At 36.4% G+C, this 19,120-nt stretch overlaps 1 protein-coding gene across 5 annotated transcripts in view; it reads left to right on the top strand.

Annotated features, from left to right (window-relative positions):
• Positions 1 to 19,120, top strand: part of OPA1 (OPA1 mitochondrial dynamin like GTPase) — an 87,689-nt gene that overhangs the window by 58,418 nt on the left and 10,151 nt on the right. For all 5 annotated transcript variants that reach the window (XM_045903142.3, XM_045903143.3, XM_045903144.3 and 2 more), the window contains 2 exons: positions 816 to 909; positions 1,599 to 1,709. In XM_045903142.3, the coding sequence (XP_045759098.1) occupies positions 816 to 909; positions 1,599 to 1,709 (205 nt within the window). The remainder of the gene's footprint in view (positions 1 to 815; positions 910 to 1,598; positions 1,710 to 19,120) is intronic.

Here is a 19,120-nt window from a genome sequence, read left to right as displayed (position 1 = left end):
GCAAAAACAGTTTTTATTGTGTTTTTTCCTGTATTGTAATTCTTTATATCATTAAAATCTCTAAACAATTATTTAAAAGAAGTATATAAGGTTGTACGTTAATGTCACGTTTCACAGAGTAACCCCTAGGTGGCAGCAGACTCATGTATTTTGAGCATTTTCTTACAAGCAGAAATGCTTTTTAAAGTATCCTTCTGAAAGAGCTCTCTGTTAATCAGTGATCTTATTTGAGACCCCTAAAATAAGCTTTTGAGTTTTCTACAGCTTAAAATAAATTTGTATTTAAATATATCTATGTAAAAAGTGGCAAGTTTTTTGCGTAATTGTTGAGGAGACCTTTCTATAGAATAAGCTTCTTTTAAAACAACATATTATTAATTTACTTTTATATACAATTGCATTTCAAAACTGGCTTGAGTGCACAAAGAAAAGAGGTTAACCTCAGGGTGTATTTAAGCTAACATGGTTGTTAGCTGAAACTAAATAAAAATTAAGGGTATGTGCTATGAATTTCTACTTGTATATAATGTCATGCAATTCTCTACTTCCCAAGTTTATTTGCTTTGTCATTGGAATCAAACCTCTGTGCTTGGGGGGGGGGGGCAGATTGACGCGAAATCATGCAGATGTTCATGGACCTGTGCAGAAAAGATTCAGTGGCTTATATCTACAATAGGAATATATGTATTAGGTAAATATGAGGGTTTTTATTAAAGTTTAGGGTATAGGTACTAACTTCAGTAGTCGTATGTGTTTATGATCGTGGTTTTCATTTTTAAATTTGCATCTGGTAATTTTAATTACCTAAATTTCAGTTGGAATGCAATGATGTCGTCCTGTTTTGGCGAATACAGCGCATGCTTGCTATCACTGCAAATACTTTAAGGCAGCAACTTACAAACACTGAAGGTAAGCCACAGAGGGACCACTTTCTAACATCAAAAAAATAGTAATAACTCATTTTTAATGGAAGGATATCAAAATACTTCTTTAAAAATAGATTCGTTAGGGGCACCTGGGTGGCTCAGTTGGTTAAGCCTCTGACTCTTGATTTCTGCTCAAGTCATGATCTCAGGGTCATGAAATTGAGTCTGCTTGAGATTCTCTCTCTCTCTCTCTCTCCCTCTCCCCCTGCCCACCCCACACGCGCACTTTCTATCAAATAAATTAAAAATAAATGAAAAAAAATAGATTTGTTAGAAAAATTGAGAACTATAATCTGCCCTTAAAATATTAACGAAAATAAATCATAATTGGAAAAGATGGGAGATAAAACATAGCAGGAGTCTCCCTTCATTACACAAAAACTGTTAGAAAAGGACTCCTAAGCAACACTTAAGTTTTTTGAGGGAAATCCTCACTTCTTTAAAGTGTTAGGACTTGAGAATATGACTTTCTCTGAGAATATGTATTAGATTCATGTTGGATAAAAGTACTATTAACAGGTACAGATTCTCCCTATATCTGTGAGAAGTCGGAACTGAATAGATCTAACATGATGAGAACAATTGGGACTTACTCTCCAAATATTGCTGATTTATCCTCCCTGTGCATTCATAAAAATGATGCTCCTCAAGTTTTTTGTTTACTTTGAACAGTCAGGCGATTAGAGAAAAATGTGAAAGAGGTATTGGAAGATTTTGCTGAAGACAGCGAGAAGAAGGTAAAACTGCTCACTGGCAAACGAGTTCAGCTGGCTGAAGACCTCAGTAAGTAGTTCTTCCTGCCCTTCACCTGACTGCCTTTTCTTCTTCCCCGTTTCCATTCATCCGTTTAATCACAAACTGTAGAAAAGTATATACAAGAACTTTTTTCCATGAACTATTTGAGAGAAAGTTGCTGACCCGTAGCCCCATCATTTTCAAGTACTTTAATGTGTGTTTCTTAGAAACAAGGATTTTCTCCTAGCAACCATAATGCAACCATCAAAATGACGATGTTGACACTGATACATTACTGCATCTAATTTTCAGACCCCATTCAAGTGTCATGTGTCATCCTTGTGTTGTCCTTCCATGTAACAAGATGTTCCACGCTCATCTTGTACTTTCTCTAATCCAGCTTCCTTTTTTTGGAGAATGGTATTTAGAAATCAAGAGTGGGGAACTAGATACTACGCTGATTGTTATTGGAGTATCACTGTTCCCAGACCGTCTCAATGGAAAGAGCTGGGGAACAGATTTTGCATGCGCGCGCGTGTGTGTGTGTGTGTGTAGACACATTTACACACATTTACATCTATATTCCTAATCATAGGTATATGTCTGTATTGAAAATCATAAGTTGACACTGATACTTTCCATTTTAATTCAGTAGTACAGAGTTCATCCTGGTTTTCTCCTTTTTCTAACCATGAGAAATCTGTCTCCAAGTCTCCTTAATACTTACTTCCTTTGATCAGTCTTCCTGTATGTAACTAAACTTGTCACTGTTCCCTTCATTGCACAAGCATCCTTTTCACCCAGTTCAGACTCTAACCACCTAACTCCAGGCCACCACCACAGTGACTCGCCCTGTATTGACACCCTTTTCACTGAGCTCATGCTCTGGCATTGTATACCAGGCTTATCCCCCTTTATCCTTCCCACCTCTTCCCCTGCAGCAGGACATCCTCCTCACCTGAAGCCAGGCCATGCTTTTGTAGAGGACAACCCCTTCATCCTACATATGCTCCCATACTGTGCACCAGACTGGACTGCCCTCCTGCAGGGCTACTCTCCTCACTACTGGGCCAAGCCCCCAGCACCCCCATGTGAACACCCTCTTCAGCCAGGTCAGGCTTTAACAGCTACACTAGACCCACAAGGCTTTCCCTTCTGCCACCCCTCCCCCACCTCCAATCTAGCTTGGCCTTCCTGATCACCTTTTCACTTTGTTTGGGGGGGATATTTGGTTCTTTCCTGAATGCTAGTTGGTTCCTAGCTTTAAGGTATTTGGATTGCATATTAAGATTTACTTAGATCCTTGGCGCCTGGGTGGCTCAGATGGTTGAGCGTCTGCCTTCGGCTCAGGTCATGATCCCAGAGTCCTGGGATCGAGTCCCGCATCGGGCTCTCTGCTCCTTGGGAGCCTGCTTCTCCCTCTGCCTCTCTCTCTCTCTCTGTCTCTCATGAATAAATAAATAAAAATCTTTAAAAAAAAAAAAAAGATTTACTCAGATCCTTGAGAACCCAAGGAAATCCATGAAAGAGTAATATTAAATAAAAATAAAAATACTGAGGTTGGTCCTTCTGTTTGAGCTTACCTTGGTACAAGTTTTCCCTCATTTAATTTCATGAAACAAAGTATTTTTCCTTTCAGTGTATACTTAAATTTAGTGTCTTAGGATTTTTCTGATATGTGAGAAAGTTCCTCACATTTGAAAACCATTTCTAATCTGAACTTAGGTCACTACAATATGCTCCCTAAAATGTCCAAGAGAAAGCAGCGGTTGTCCTGCTTAACACCCCGCGCCTCAGCAGCGCACTCCCATCACCGCCGTCGCCGCCTCCTCTTGTCATTTGTTCTCTTTCTGTCCTCTCTTCCCTTGAATAGTCTTTTTTTAAAAACGTATCTCATTTTAGCTTTTATTTCCATTTTCTTTTGCTTTTCTTTTAATTTCTTTCATGTCACTTTATCAGAATAATTAAGTTTGTGCTAACTTGCAGAAGATCTGGGTTTGAATATGAACTGCCGTTCACTAGCTGTGTTATCTTAGGCAGGGTATCTCTCAGAGTCTTAGCCTCTTGTTTGTAAAAATGACTCCAATAGTTATTATATTGCTAGGAGGGGCTTTGGGAGAATTACTTCAAAAACCACTTGCAAGTCCCTGCTTCACAATTTTATGTTATATTAGTGCTGTTACAGGAAGAGGTGTGTCAGTGTTGCAAGGTGTACAGATGTATTTCTTTTGTATCCCTCAGGACATGGTTATCAGACAGCAAAATACTTCACTGAATTTTACCAGCATATATAATTTTAAGTAATGAAAAATAATGTCTTTTCTCATGTTTTGTAAGAGAGCCTTATATAACCCCCATTACTTTCCAGTCCCAATTTGATTATTTCAAGAAAGTGAATTGCTAACACAGATTTGTGCACTGTCAAGCCAAGTCTTACGTTATCCTGCTCGTTTTCCTGAGAAAGTACTCTATGACTCCCTTGAAATGATTTACTGTTTTTGTACATATAAAATTATGGTCATGTTAATGTACCAAATAACATCCTTGGAAGCAAGTGTTTCACCAGTGACTCAGCTTCATCATTCACACTAAAGGAGGAGATGAGCCATGACGTTGTCTATTAGTTGGAAAAGACTCTTGGGAGTACCTTTTCTATACTGTTTATCTTTAGTGTAACACTTGGGAATATGGTCATGGATTCTTTTAGCCAGAAAACTTTCAAAGTTTTAACAGTAACTACTGTATTACTTGGATCAAAGTTTTTAGTATATAGCATATTCAACTAGAATATCATGTGTAGATGGAATTTAGAGAAAGGGAAACAGTCAAAAGGGCTTTTACTACATTTTCAAAATAGTACAGGGGTAGAGTGTTGTGGAGTTTGGGAAAGTTTGGTGCATCATATTTTTTGCCAATCTTATTAAACTTGCTCGATTTTAAATCCTTTCACCACTTTACTTTGGAGATTCATCAACTGATTGTCCTGAGTTAGGAAGGTCAAAGAAATGAAACAAGAGCCTACCCCCTTCTAGTCTCAAGAAGAGAAGTCATACATAGGAAACAGGACTCTTTGGAGAGGTGGTGGATTCCATAGCTGGAGCAAGAAAGATGAACCTGGAGCATCCTAAGATGACAAAATAAGGAAGTATTTGAAGGGTGAAGGGGACATGTCAGCAAGGTGCAAAAGCCAGCTTTAAAAGGCTCCAGCTGGCCAAACTAGGACAATTGAGGTATCAAAATAAATAATGACAAGGACGAATTGTAACCCACTGAATAAAATAGTTATATAAATGAACAAAATCAGTGATGAGGAATGGGATATTTGTATAATCACACAAAGTATCTCCACACAAAATAATTAAAAAAGAAAAAAGAGTAACTTTACAATGGAGAAGCCTGGCAATAACCACCTTCCTTAATCAAGCTGTCAAAGTTAATATTATCAGTAATGGTGAAATTAGAACGGTGCGCCACCTTGGAGAATGGCAGTGAAAAAATGCCCAGCATCACTTCTTGGATATTTTTACCAAAGGATGTGTACCTTAAATCCAATCATGAAGATAAATCAGACAAACCCAGATTGAGGCACAGTCTACAGAATAACTGGCCTGTAATCTTCAAATGTATCAAGATCATGAGAAACAAGAAAATAGTGAGGAAGTATTTCAGGTCGAAGGAGTCTAAAGAACATGAAAACAAAAGGCAGTGTGTGACCCTGAACCTAATTTTGTTGCTGTACAGGACGTTAATGGGACAATTGGTAAAAGTTGAATGGGGTGTTACATGGTAGTGATACATCAGTGTTAATTTTTAAATTTTGATTGTAAAATTGGGATTATTTAGGAAGATATCTGTATTTGTAGCTAGTACACAATACAATATTTGGGGTTTATGAGATGTAATTACAGTAAATTATTCAGGAAAAATATATTCTTTGTAGTGTTCTTACAACTTTTCTCCATATCTGAAATTATTTTTACATTAAAAAAGGTAAAAAATGGTTTAATTTTGTTTTTATAACTGGATTTGTTTATGTAAATGGATCATAGTCATATGAAAATAATTTAGAGAAAATGGGAATTTTAAAAAATATGATTTCTGAATATGTTGAGGCTGAGTTACCTACCTCCTGGATTTTTTTTTTTTTTTTTTAAAGTAGGCTCCACGTCCAGTGTGGGGCTCGAACTCATGACCCTGAGATCAAGAGTCGCATGCCCTACCGGCTGAGCCAGCCAGGTACCCCACATCCTGCATAGCTCATCTTTCCAGCTAAATTCCTTATTTGCAGCATCTAATTACGCTTAGAACTATTTAGTGTTGAAATATGCCATGACCTTGATGAAATTATTTTGACTTTATAGCAAATTTTATTTTAAAGGATTTTTTTATAGATAAATACAGTGTCCACTTAGATAAAATCTATTTGGATTCCCAGTATAATTTGTAATAATGTTTTTAGTATATTTATTGAAACAGACTATATTTTTAATTTTTTTTTTTTTTTTTTAAGATTTTATTTATTTATTTGAGAGAGAGAATGAGAGACAGAGAGCATGAGAGGGAGGAGGGTCAGAGGGAGAAGCAGACTCCCTGCCAAGCAGGGAGCCCGATGCGGGACTTGATCCCAGGACTCCAGGATCATGACCTGAGTCAAAGGCAGTTGCTTAACCAACTGAGCCACCCAGGCGCCCCAAAACAGACTATATTTTTAAATGCTTTCTTTGAAGAGGGGAAGATTGGTATGGTATATAGCTCAATTCAAAGTTTTTCCATAATGCGCTATTTTATGATTTATAAAATCTATTTTATGATTATCATCATATGAAACAAATGACAATGCTAACATCTCACAGACATTTTGGAATTTATTCTCTGTCCCACCCTGGAAATGGAGTATTTGGGCGCTGGTAACAATTGCTGTAATGTTGCTAAACTGAAGTCCAGCAAAACAGCATGGAATTCTTTTACTATTTGTTATATGAATGTTGTGTCAGTTGTTAACTAGGTTATTGTGAGTTTTGGACCTTTATTATCAATTGCTTGGGATATAGAGCTTAGATTTCTTTCTAAATTGTTGTTCACTAAAGCCCAAATTACTTTTCATTGTCTGTGTACATAATCAGAGAATCACACTGATATCCAGGAATTAAAGGGGCATTACAAATCATTTAGATCTCTAAGATCTACAGTCTTCCCTTCTTATTTTATATTTCTTTTCATTTTTATATTAGAACTTGAAACTGTTTACGAATATGAATTAATATTTGGATACATTCCCTGTGCCTGATGTTAGTGTGTGTGCCTTATATGCATTCTCATAGGTAGTCATTTTTCTTATTTTATAGATAAAGAAATGGAAGCCTAGAAACACATAGGTAGTAAGTGATAAAGCCAGGATTTGCATTCAGGTCTTTTAACTACTCTGCCAAACTAATTTGAGAACAAAACTCAAGCCTTTGAAAAATAAAATTACACAAAATATGGTCCTTTACATTTGGAAGGTTATAGTTAACAGTGTCCTTTACAGAGTGGGTCAGAAAAACATACACATTAGTGATTTAATATTTAAACTCCCAAATGATATGAAAACTTTGATAGACTATCTGGATAAGGGAACACTAAAGTGTAAAGCAAGCCACTGACCTGATTGAAAAAGTTAATTTATGACTTAAACTTGTCTCAAATTATACTCTATCAAATTCCACCATAGTTAATTAAGTAGTATGTACAGTTGCCCAAAATTGAGACACAGCTTTTCAGTGTGATGTGTTCATGCTTAAAGTCTTAAGATCCAGTTGGAACAGATAGAGAATCTTTACTTGAGCATAAAGACTATTACTCTAGGTTGAGGGGCGGTGGGGAGTTTTGCACTGGGAGTATTGAAATCTGTGATAATAGGCTTCAGTGTATTGCTTCCTACCTCTTGTACTTTATATGAATTGAAGATGTGCTTCAGTAAAAATTAGTTAACTTCGTATTTCCGTTCTTGTTTACTAGTGAAATGTGAAACAGTGATAAACTCCTTTACTTGGGCTGTCATTGCATAGGCTTATTTTATTTTAATGATACAGTTTGATGTCCCTAATGTTTAAAATAGTATAGTCTATAGAGCCTAGCCAGTTGGAGTTTTCCAGTATCCGCGGCCTTTTTCTCCTGCAGTTAATTTGCTCTGCTGACTCCCTGCGCCAGGTGGCAACAGCTGGCCTTTCACTGGAGCCCGGAGATTGGGGAGTAGGAGTCACAGCAGCGTGCTTGGCCTCTCGCCTCTGTTGACTGTGCTTTATTGGTTGATGCCTGGGCATCTCCTGGACAGCCAGCAGGTGTTTCTTAAAACTTAAAGTTTGTTTCTCTTGAGGGTATACAATGCTGGTGGGGCTTGTCTTTGGGTCTCTTCACTTTCCCAGTCTCCTCTTATAATCCATCCTGTGCTTTCTCTTGATAATTAGAAAGGAGCAGTTACCAGCTTTGTTATCTTAGTGTGTGTGAGATTCAGTTTTGACTTTAAAAGCCTAGATGGAAATTTTATTTTTCTCTGAGCTACCAGATATTCACTAACAGAAATCATTCTTAGAATGGAAACTTTGTTCATTATTAGTATACTAGTGTATTTTTGAAATTATGGTGATATAAAGGGCATGACGTTAGAATGAACCAGTACTGCCATTTTAAAAGCTAAAATTGGAAGAGAAATGCACCATAGCTGCTTAAATTTAAAAAGATCCTTTATTGGTACAGCATAGGGAATAGAGTCAATGGTATTATAATAGCGTTGTATGGTGACAGATGGTAGCTACGCTTGTGGTGAGCATAGAAGAACAGACTTGTTGAATCACTGTGTTATACACCTGAAACTAATGTAACATTGTGTGTCAACTATACTGCAATTAAAATTTTTTTTAAGATTTTTCATTAGATCTAAAACAATTCTAAGGGTGCCTGAGTGTCTCAGTCAGTTAAGCAGCTGACTTGATTTCAGCTCAGGCCATGATCTCCTGGGATCAAGCCCTTACATTGGGCTCTGCACTCAGCGGGGAGTCTGCTCTAGGAGATTCTCTCTCCCTTTTCCTCTGCCCCTCCCCTCCCATGTGTGTGCACACTCGCTCTCTAAAATAAATAAATCTTTAAAAAAAAGACCAGTGACTTTAAATAAATAAAGCATAATTCTGATTTATAGGATAGTTAAAAATGTATCTTCATGCCATGTTAAAACTTGAGTAAAAAGTAGTTAGAACATATCTAGATGGAACCCTCAGCCAGAATGATTTTGTTGTTCCTTATTTAGAAAGGAAGACTAACGGGATACTCTCAAATTTAATTTCCGTTGGTTACTCCACATTCCTAAACTTCTTCCATACCTGCCATATCTTGGAAGGGCCATTATGGATGAAAATAGTGGCCATGAAGTAGTGTGAGGCTGAAAATTATCGTAAAAAATGATTATTATACTCAGAATCTGGAACTTAAAATTATAGAAAAGGGAACTCATATTTAAAACTATTTTTCTGGGCGCCTGGGTGGCTCAGTTGGTTGAGCGACTGCCTTCGGCTCAGGTCATGGTCCCGGAGTCCTGGGATCGAGTCCCACATTGGGCTCCCGGCTCAGCGGGGAGCCTGCTTCTCCCTCTGACCCTCTCCCCTCTCATGCTGTTTCTCTCTCTCTCTCTCAAATAAATAAATAAATAAAAATCTTTAAAAAAAAAAAAACTATTTTTCTAGGGGTAGGGCTCTGGCATGCAAATTTTAACAAGTCTCCATAGGGGATTTTTGCTGGGCACCACCACTACCCACTCTCCTGCCTCCAAGTCCATACTCTAGAGAATTCTTCCTATTCACAGCAATTAAAAATTGTCGTTTTATTAATTGGGATAAAATTGACATATATCTTCTTTTAGTAGAGTCTTAGAAACCGTGTGACTGTGGAAAATTTGGTAAGTTATTTGAACTCTCTCTGTAGTAGCATATTCATTTTGTGACTGTTGATGTAACCAAAGAAAATGAATTTTTAAGAGATTTGAAAAAGGAATGAGTGGCATTGAATTGTAGAATTCTAGATACAAAGGCCCAGAGAGGATTTTTTTTTAAAGGCACAATCACGGAGGATAGAGTAAGGTGCCCTGGAGAGAAAACACAAAGTATAAGGACTGTAACCCTTGTAATTTCACTTGTATCTGACTACTGTTACTGCATTTCTTTTTGGCCAATACTTGTAAGACCTCAGTACTGTTTTCTCATCTCTCCTTGCTTCTAGCACATTTCTAAGCAGTCTTTTCCCTTTGTCTGTTTTTTATGTCTCTCACTGTGCCTACTTCCATCCAGACTATTATCACTTGCTCAACCAGGATTTTTCTCTCTCCCTGCTTATTTACCTTCCTCCAGTGATTGAATACCTTACTGAGGTACTGCCAGTGTGGTTTAATTGAGCCGAAGGCAGACTTCCCACTGTAGGCAACTGTAGATCAACTAAAATAACCAGTTTAAGAAAGAAGAATTGGGGGGCTGCCTGTGTGGCTCTGTCAGGTAAGCGCCTGCCTTCAGCTCAGGTCATGATCCCAGGGTCCTGGGATTGAGTTCCACATCTGGCTCCCTGCTCAGCGGGGAGTCTGCTTCTCCCTGTGCCCCTCCCCCGCTTGTGCGCGCACTCTCTCAAATCTTTAAAAAAAATTTCATGTCTATTTTGATTCATCTGTTCTGCTAAAGTGATTTGGTTCTTTCATAAATTCACCATATCTTGTATGGTATATATTGTATGTGTTCAATGACTATTTAATCATGACCTTTTAATACAGACTCTTTATTAGCGTCCTCCACCTCCTGGCTTAAAAAAGAGGAAGAAGGATGCTAACTCTTATCCTAAGGAACCTTTCTAACACTCTGTCATGCCAGAAAGCTACCATATCATTTCTTTTGTAGAACAGCTTGCATTTGCTACGTTGGCCCCTGTCTCCACCAACCCACTCCCTTGCTGACATCTTGTGATATGGCTTTCATTTCTAATGAAACCACTTTCTTCTAGGTCCCCAGTGATTTCCTAATTGCCAATCCATCCAATTTACCAAAACAGTTTAATAACTTTTTATGTTTGTTAGGCACTTTTAAGTTGATTGGAATTATTTTCATTCTCTTTAATATTCATGTACCCTCTGTGTACTTTTTGGAATGGTTATTAGTAGAAATTAGTATATTTTAAAAAATGGAAAGATTGGAATGTTTCTGTTGTTGATACAGAATAAGATAAACTTCTTTCTGTTTTGTGTTACCAGTGTTTGAGGTCTTTAAGGCATCTGTTCAGGGTAAAAGCAGTTGAATTTTACATTTTGCCTTTGTGAAATAGTATTTTTTATAGTCAGGTGAAATTGACAAAGAAACTAAGGAAGATAGTGAAGGATTATTTTTACCTTGAGTCTGCATAGGTGAAGTAGACTCTGCTTTGTGTTGTAGTGAGAGAGGAAAAAAGAGAGAAAGGCGGCACAGAGAATAAAGTAATCCTCAGGGAGAGTCCTCTGTGTTAGAGAAGTAGTTATTTACACACAGAATTCCATGTGACGAGCCTGAGGTGTGCTTTCCAGGTTATTGATGAAAAAATCCAGACTCAAAATGGGGCATTTAGAATCAAGCACATTTTTCATGGCCTAAGTCTATCTTTTAAAGGCAACATTGAGGATATTGGTAAATTGGTAAAGATTAAAATGGTATTTACTTCTTTGTAATCTTATACAGGCTACTGGTATTCAGTGTTTTAAAGATTTTATAGATTTTATAGTATTCAGTGTTTTATTAGCAAGTATATTCTTTTTGCCTTAAACTCACATTTTAACTTATTTAAAGTAAGAATAAAGAAAGGTCTTTATCATTTTGAAGTAGGTTTTATTTACATGTGATACGTGTTTATGTGTATATTGTTATGTATAAAAGGGCCAGTGTGCATATTTTCAGCTAGAAGTTCAAATTTTTTGCCCGAGCTACTAATGCTTACCGCTTCCTTACTAAGAAGGTACTAGAATGAAGTAACATCTTTAAAGTTCAGATTAAATTTTGATGTGTTTTGTTTTTTAATTGTTTTATGTATTCTCTCCCTTGCTAAGATGGAAAAAAATGAAATCTAGTCATTGAAAACCAAATCTAATCATAAAACAGTCTACCGGCCTGTGGAACATGATGTTAAATAAAATTAAGCAAGATATGAATAAATATTTTTAAAAGGAATGGTCGTGGAGGATGAATTGGTACACACTGAACTGGTAACCTCTGTGAAGTAGGGTTCTCAGGGTAGTTGGAAAGGGGAGTTAAAGGCAAAAGAAATTTTAACTGTTTACTATTTTATACATTTCTAAACTCTCTTTTCCCAAATAAGCATAATGCAGAATTACCTTAGAAATTTCATATTCTTAATTATTGTATTCATAGAAATGACAAAGGTAATTCATGATATAATCAATCTTAAAAGTGACCGAATATTTTCCCAAATAATTTCTTGGTGATTGTGATGACAAGAGACATTTCATGGGACTAGACGGTAATTGCTCATCATGGGGTCTTCGTTAGTGGTTGGGATTCACTTTGAATTCTTCTGATTTCCAGTAAATGCCCACTGTGGATCTGTCATCTGTAAATGAATTGAAATCTTTCTTAAACTGGTGAAGTTTTCAAGCTCATGCAACCCATGCAAGAGAATAGATTTTCCCTGCTTCATTGTTACCTACTACATATGAAAATAGTCCATTTTCATTTCTCTTAGAACACCTGTTTCATCTCTTCTTAGTATTGTGCATTGTAGAAACGAGTTTGCTGTTTTTTTTATTCCCTTCAGTTAGGTCTGTTTCCTGGGTGAAGGAATTCAAGTCTTTCTAACCTCGCCTGTTTAGTCTCCTTGAGGCACCACTTCATTCTCTGAGTCATAGGTACATACTACCTGTCTCCACCAAGTACACTACCAGTATTTCAGGTGTTTGTTTTAATCCCTCTTATTATCACAGAACTAGTACATATATATGCATTGTGGAAAATTAGAAAATAGTGGGTGCCTGGGTGGCTCAGTCTGTTAAGCATCTGCCTTTCGACCCCACATCGGGCTCCTGCTCAGTGGGGATCCTACTTCTCCCTCTCCCTCTGCTGCTCCCCCTGCTTGTGCTTGCCCTCTCTCTCTCTCTCTCTGTCAAATAAATAGTCTTTGAAAAGAAAATTAGAAAATAGAGATAGCAGAATTTTTTAAAACAACTGCCACTACCCAGAGATAACCACTGTAACATTGTATTCTAGCAAAAATTTTAATGTGGTCTTAGGGACATAATTTCTGTGCATTTCTGGAACACATTTTTCATGAGGAGATCTTAGCTTGGCTTTCTCTTATACTACCAGTCTTCACTTCGTTGCCATTGCTCCTATTTCTGGTCTCTCATTTATCAGAGTAAGCTAAATTTCTCTTTTTCTTCATATGGTACTAGTTACTTTAAATAGGTCAGGTATTCCAAAGGCTATATTGTAGCAAAACATACACAGAAAATCACTCTGCTTTGAAAGTTAATCCCCACCTGTATCCAGGACGCTGGCACCTCCTGTGTGTGCTTATGCCTGCATTATGTCTGTCCTTTCTCCAAAGATGTTCACGTCATCCCCATCTTAAAACCATTGGATTGATTCTTCTGTGCACTCTGCCTTGATCTTGACTTTCTTATCCAGAAGAACCTTCGAATGTTTGCCTGCTACCTCCACTTTAACCATCCACTCTCTTAACTTTGTAATCTTTTATTCTCACTTCTGCCAAATTTGTTTTTTCCAAGATTGCTGACAATCAAGGGAAAGCAGTGAGCTAGGTGAGCATTAAGGAATAGAAAGTATCTATTCCCATGTAACAGCAGCATTTGGTACTTTGGGATCCAAATCCTGCTTGGAGCTCTACAACTGTCTCTGACATTTGTATAGAGCTTTGCGCTTTACAGAGAGTGTTATATTTGTCCATGTTTGCCTTGTAAAGGCGTAAGAGGCTTGTAAGGTATTGTCCCCCGTTGTTTGGATGGGGAAATTAATGATCATTGAGGGAAACAATTTAGCTAGTTGCATAAATATTTATGGCAAAGCTGGGGCTAACAACATGTGTTAGAGATAGTATCTTTTTAGACTTGTTTTGGGATCTGCTCATCTTCAGTCTTTGGGTTTGTGCTTGTGGGTGATCAGATTCATATAATTTGGCTTCCTTTTTTATATTATTTTCAATGTGCTAGTTTCTGAGCCTACTCTCCTAAACTAATTATTAAGAATCTAGAACAATGAATTTGTCTCCTAAAGACATATGTACTGGTTTCATTCTTCAAAAAAGATAAATATACAGGTTTATAAATCTGTGTATTCTGTATTGCTATTTCAATTTTGTGATTTTCCTTTTCTGTAGGCAATAAGAAATTGTGACAAAATGTAAAGGTGATTTTCTGAATTAATGAATATGTAAAACTAATTCTGAAGTTATTTTCATTTCTTTGAGTCTTATTCTGACTTCTGGAATCGACATCAATGATGATACCTCCTTACAGGGTCGTAGTGAGAAATAACTGAAAACTTACAGAATCAGCCTAATAAAACATGAATTCCTCTTAGCTCTTCTTGTGATAAGTTTCATAATAATCCTTTGTCCTAGGTGCAGCATCTTAGTTAAGAAGTGTCATTGTATTTCATTTTTGTTTTTCATCTCACTTAATTCATAACTTTATTAAAACCTGCAATTTTTAGTTCCATATTTTTTTCATAAACTTTCGGTTAGGTTCATAAATCAGAATTACAGTCTCTATTCTCATATTTTCTTTTACTTTTAAAAATTACATTAAAGAGGTGACTGTTTAAGAATCATTTCTTGTGATTCATTCATCTGTTACGCCTCCTTTTTAAAGCTTCAGCACTGAAGGTCTTTTGACAAACCAATATTTATAACAGTTTGACAGCAGGATGAGGAACAGCATTTGTCTTTGTAACAGCTTGAAGAAAGACCCTTTCCAGGACCCAGTCATGCAGTTACAATCTTGACCTCTTTCTTATGCTGGGAACATACATACAGCAGCACCTCCCATGTGTTTTCTTGTCCTATTGACTGTCCATTCACTTCCCATCTGTTTTGCAGTCTTAAAGGAACAGAAGGGGCCCTCTTCTTATAAATCTGTCTTTGCAGGTGATAAATGATGTCCTGTCTCTTTAAGGGCTGCCTGGGTGGTTTTCCTTTTCTTAAAATGTTTCAACTTTCCTTCTAACAAAATTCAGAATAAAATATACTTTAAAGAAGAAGAGGAAAATAGAAAAAAAAATGGATTATTTTCAAACTTTCTTAATTGATTGGGACCAAATATTTTACTGGTCGTTATGCTAAAGATTTTTTAGCCTTCTCAATTAATTACCTAAACCATAGTTTAGAAATTATTTTGATGTTTAGATTTTTCTGTGGAGATGAAAGGAATGTATTCATTTTGAAATAGTGTATTTATTTAAACTTTTTGGGGGGGCAAATAAAGCAATGTATCATTAATGACTTAGTATATAAAATAACTTTTAAAGATTTTCTTCATCATAATTTGATTTGATAGATGTAATTAATATGGACTGTTTTATGTACTGGATACAGAATAAAATAATTCACAGTAGATGATTATTAATCTTATGCTAGAGTTTAACTTTTACATTTAAAAGACAGTCATGAGTCCCATAAAAATTTATTATTTTTCTTTGATTGCTAAAAAGAAATGCTTTAAGTATCTGTATTTATATCATTGGATTTTCCAAGCATTGGGCAGAAATAAAAATATTTTTTTCTCCCATGCAGAAATTACTTAGAGAAGGTTAATAGGACAAATATTGTCCCCCCAAAATGTTTTTAAAATACTGATTTTAAAAACATTGCCAGCAAAAAAAGACCACTTTTCAAGTTTTATAGTGTGTTGTATGAATCAGCCACCTCATGGTACATCTTCTATGAACTAGTATTTTAGCTTGTTTATTTATTCCCTGCCCTATTTCAAAAAGGGTTTGAGGCAGCTTGCAAAGATCTATCCTGTACAAAATGTAAAAGTGCTTAAGTGGAAAGTTGGGTGAAAGGAAAAAGAAAGGTAAGGCAGGTGAAATAATGTGAAACTTGGGATAAGATTGGTACCCCTCAAAATACTTGCTCAGGGGTTCTTCTGTTTTGCAGGTAACCTACAAATTTAGCTCTGAGTTTCCTAGACAGCTGATGCAAAATGGAAAGCAAAGTTGATTACGTGGCATTGCTGGTGACTGTCAGACAGAGCAGTTGCTTAGTGGAAGCATAGGTGTTCCTGGTATACAACGCCTGAGGGAAATTTCATCCATCCTCACAGACAGAACACTGATTTATAATATAAGATAGAGTAAATCAAATGACTACAGATAATCATGAATTTCATGGGGCTCTTAACTTGGTTTCAGCTCAATGTAGGCTAATAACATAAATGGTGCAGTCCAGATACATAGCTATTTGACTTATCTAAAGATGAACTTCCATAGTATCTAATATCTAGTATCTCCCATACAGTCTTCCATGCATATGATTTCTTTTTTCAGCTGAGCCTTGTAATAATCAGGTGGCAGAAAGTTCAAGGTTTTATACTCATTGACAATGACAAACACCTGGAATGGAGCTACTCTATTAATTAAGGGCAGATCAATAAGCATTAATAGTTAGCTGAGATGAAATTACAATTGCCATCTGCTTAGAAAAGTGAAAGACCTGAGGGTAAGGCTACTCTGTGTTCATTCATACTGAGGTCTTTTGGAGAATTAGCTTTAATGTATCATGAAAGTGTTTTAAGATGTTTTGGTTATGTTGGCCAAAAGGGCCTGGTAGAAATGGTTACAGTTAAAAGAGTTTTTAAAAAGAAAGAAAAAGAGAAAGAGAAAGCAAGCTGAATTTATTTATATATTCACCAGACCTAAGTTGCAGTTTATCTCATAGACTTTCTTAAGGCAGCTTTCTTTCTAAATCAGATTGTTTTGTGGGTCTGATTGCAGCAAATTTTTAAAATAGTCATCTTTAGTGTTTGATTCATGTTTTGGTTAAGTAGATTACTCAACAGTGAATGAATATTCATAGGCATCTATTGCGTAGCAAGTTCTGTGCTAGGCCAAGTGATATTAAATGACACTTTTTTGTATGTAGATAATTCATGCAAGCAGTCCCACGTTGATTCCTGGGGGGAAAAAAACAACAGTATAAAACTGATGTTTCTAAAATTATGTAGCCCTGTGAGAGTAATACTGTCATTTGCAGCTGAATTTTTACTCAGAGCTTAATATCAAATAAATTAAAATATTAAGGCACAAACAAGACAATTAAGTTTAAAAAGGATGCAGTTAAAACAGATGATCAGTTAGAATAGTAAATTTCAGTCCTAAGTTTTCAAGCAATACAGGCTTTGAATTCTTGTGGATAGATTCCTTCATATTATAGATAAAGAAACTGGGGTTGTGACATGACTGTGATCATGAAGTTAAAGGCAAAGCCGGGGCTAGAAGCCTTGTTTCTCCTGACCACACTGTTATATAGCTTTTAATCCATTATGTTCTCATCTTTATAAAAACCATATAAAATTACTACTTCATTGATTATTAGGGGTGTTAATCCAGGGGTTTCTAACATTTGTTGTCATCAAACACTCCTTTCATTGTATACTCCTGTGAAGTCTGTGTTTTGGAAGATCTGTCTACAGTAATATATTTTTCATTAGAAACCTCGGGGTCGGGCGCCTGGGTGGCTCAGTTGTTAAGCAACTGCCTTCGGCTCAGGTCATGGTCCCAGGGTCCTGGGATCGAGTCCCATATCGGGCTCTCTCCTCTGCGGGAAGCCTGCTTCTCCCTCTCCCATTCCCCCTTGCTTGTGTTTCCTCTCTCACTGTGTCTCTCCCTGTCAAATAAATAAATAAAATCTTTAAAAAAAATAATAATAATAATAAAAGAAACCTCGGGGTCCTGGGATCGAGCCCCGCATCGGGCTCCCTGCTCAGTGGGGAGCCTGCTTCTCTTTCCCTCTGCCTGTGCTCTCTGTCTCTCTGACAAATAAATAAATAAAATCTTAAAAAAAAAAAAAAAAGAGTTACAATTATATCTTCTTTCTGCCTAAATAATAATTGTTCTGAGAGTAGATGTAATTCTGGCCAAAGATTTCCATTTGAACTTTTGAGATGATGGAAATAACCCAGACAACTCTATTACCACCTTTAGCGGACCCCTAGAAGTCAGGGACCCCACCCAGCTTTGAAATTACCATATCAGTCTCAAACAGCTTTCCAGAACATAGGAAATAATGCCTCCTTTTTCTGTAACAAGCAGAAGTATTCTGTTCGTCTTCATTAATGACTCTGTTTAAAAATAGTCATGCCTGTTTGTAGGGGAAAAAAAAACTACAGTGCCAAGATTCAGAAGATAAGTATTAGATTTAGCTATACACCTTTGACTATCTCTTTGGTTTTTCCTCTCGACTGTAAAAGGTGCACATTTTTTCTTGGGCTAAATCTGTTTTGACTATACCTTTAAGAACTTTAAATCTGGTCTCTTGTTACCTTTTTCATTTGTTTTTTTCCTTGTTTCCCTGTTCTCTAGATAATTCCTCTAAATACTGAACTTCTAAAGAGCACTTATAGTATAATTGTCTGATAAAAAGCAAACCTTTTTAGGAGCAACATATATTACATGTTAAGAACTGTTCCTTTAGTGAACAGCTTTTTTATAGCAGAATCTCACCTACAAGATGTCCTCAAGCTTGGTACAAAGTATGTATGCAGCATGTTATAAAACAGTTCTGTTAAGGTACATTTTAATCTTTGGATGTGTGGTTTGCTTAAAGTACACTGTATTAGTAAGTTTGCAGTTTGTTTCTTTGTGCTTTCTTTAAAAACCTCAAGTTGTAAAAGATTTATTTCAGCGCATGTGGTAGTGTTTTGTGTGTGATTCTTTGTTCCTATTCTAAACTGTTATTAACCACTGAAGTGAACCTTCTCCCAGGTCTGGCCTTTTGGTATTCACAGTGTATTCAAAACCTAATTACAGATTAGTCTATATTTGAGACTTTTTGAGCAAGTATCAGAAGATTCAAAAAGAAATTGAGAGTAGCAGTATCATTTCATGTGGAGATAAAGAGACCCAAAACATGAATGGGTGTCAAGTCATCTGAAGAAAAGAAAAAAAGAGAAGGAACTTCATTCACTGAGACGGACGGTTTATGAGGTGGGGATTATGGGAATATTCATGACTCAATCAAGAAGCACAATGAATTGATGTTTGAAATAGTTCATCTTTTAAGTAAACATTGGATAAATGGAAAGTAGACTCCGTATTCACTACATGTAGAATTGCCTATTTCAGAACCGAAATAGCAGTTCAAACAGAAATAGCGGTTTGTTAATCCCTTCCTGAGTTGGTTTAATTTATCAAGTTAATCTGAAATTTTATAAGAATTCTCTAGCTATAAATATT

The sequence above is a fragment of the Mirounga angustirostris genome, unplaced genomic scaffold, assembly GCF_029215605.1.
Source record: "Mirounga angustirostris isolate CCGP_5_RB_7025 unplaced genomic scaffold, mMirAng1.0.hap1 SCAF_1, whole genome shotgun sequence".
Lineage (NCBI taxonomy): Eukaryota > Metazoa > Chordata > Mammalia > Carnivora > Phocidae > Mirounga > Mirounga angustirostris.
The sequence above is the reverse complement of the archived record's forward strand: the minus strand, read 5'-3'. Positions and strand labels throughout refer to the sequence as shown.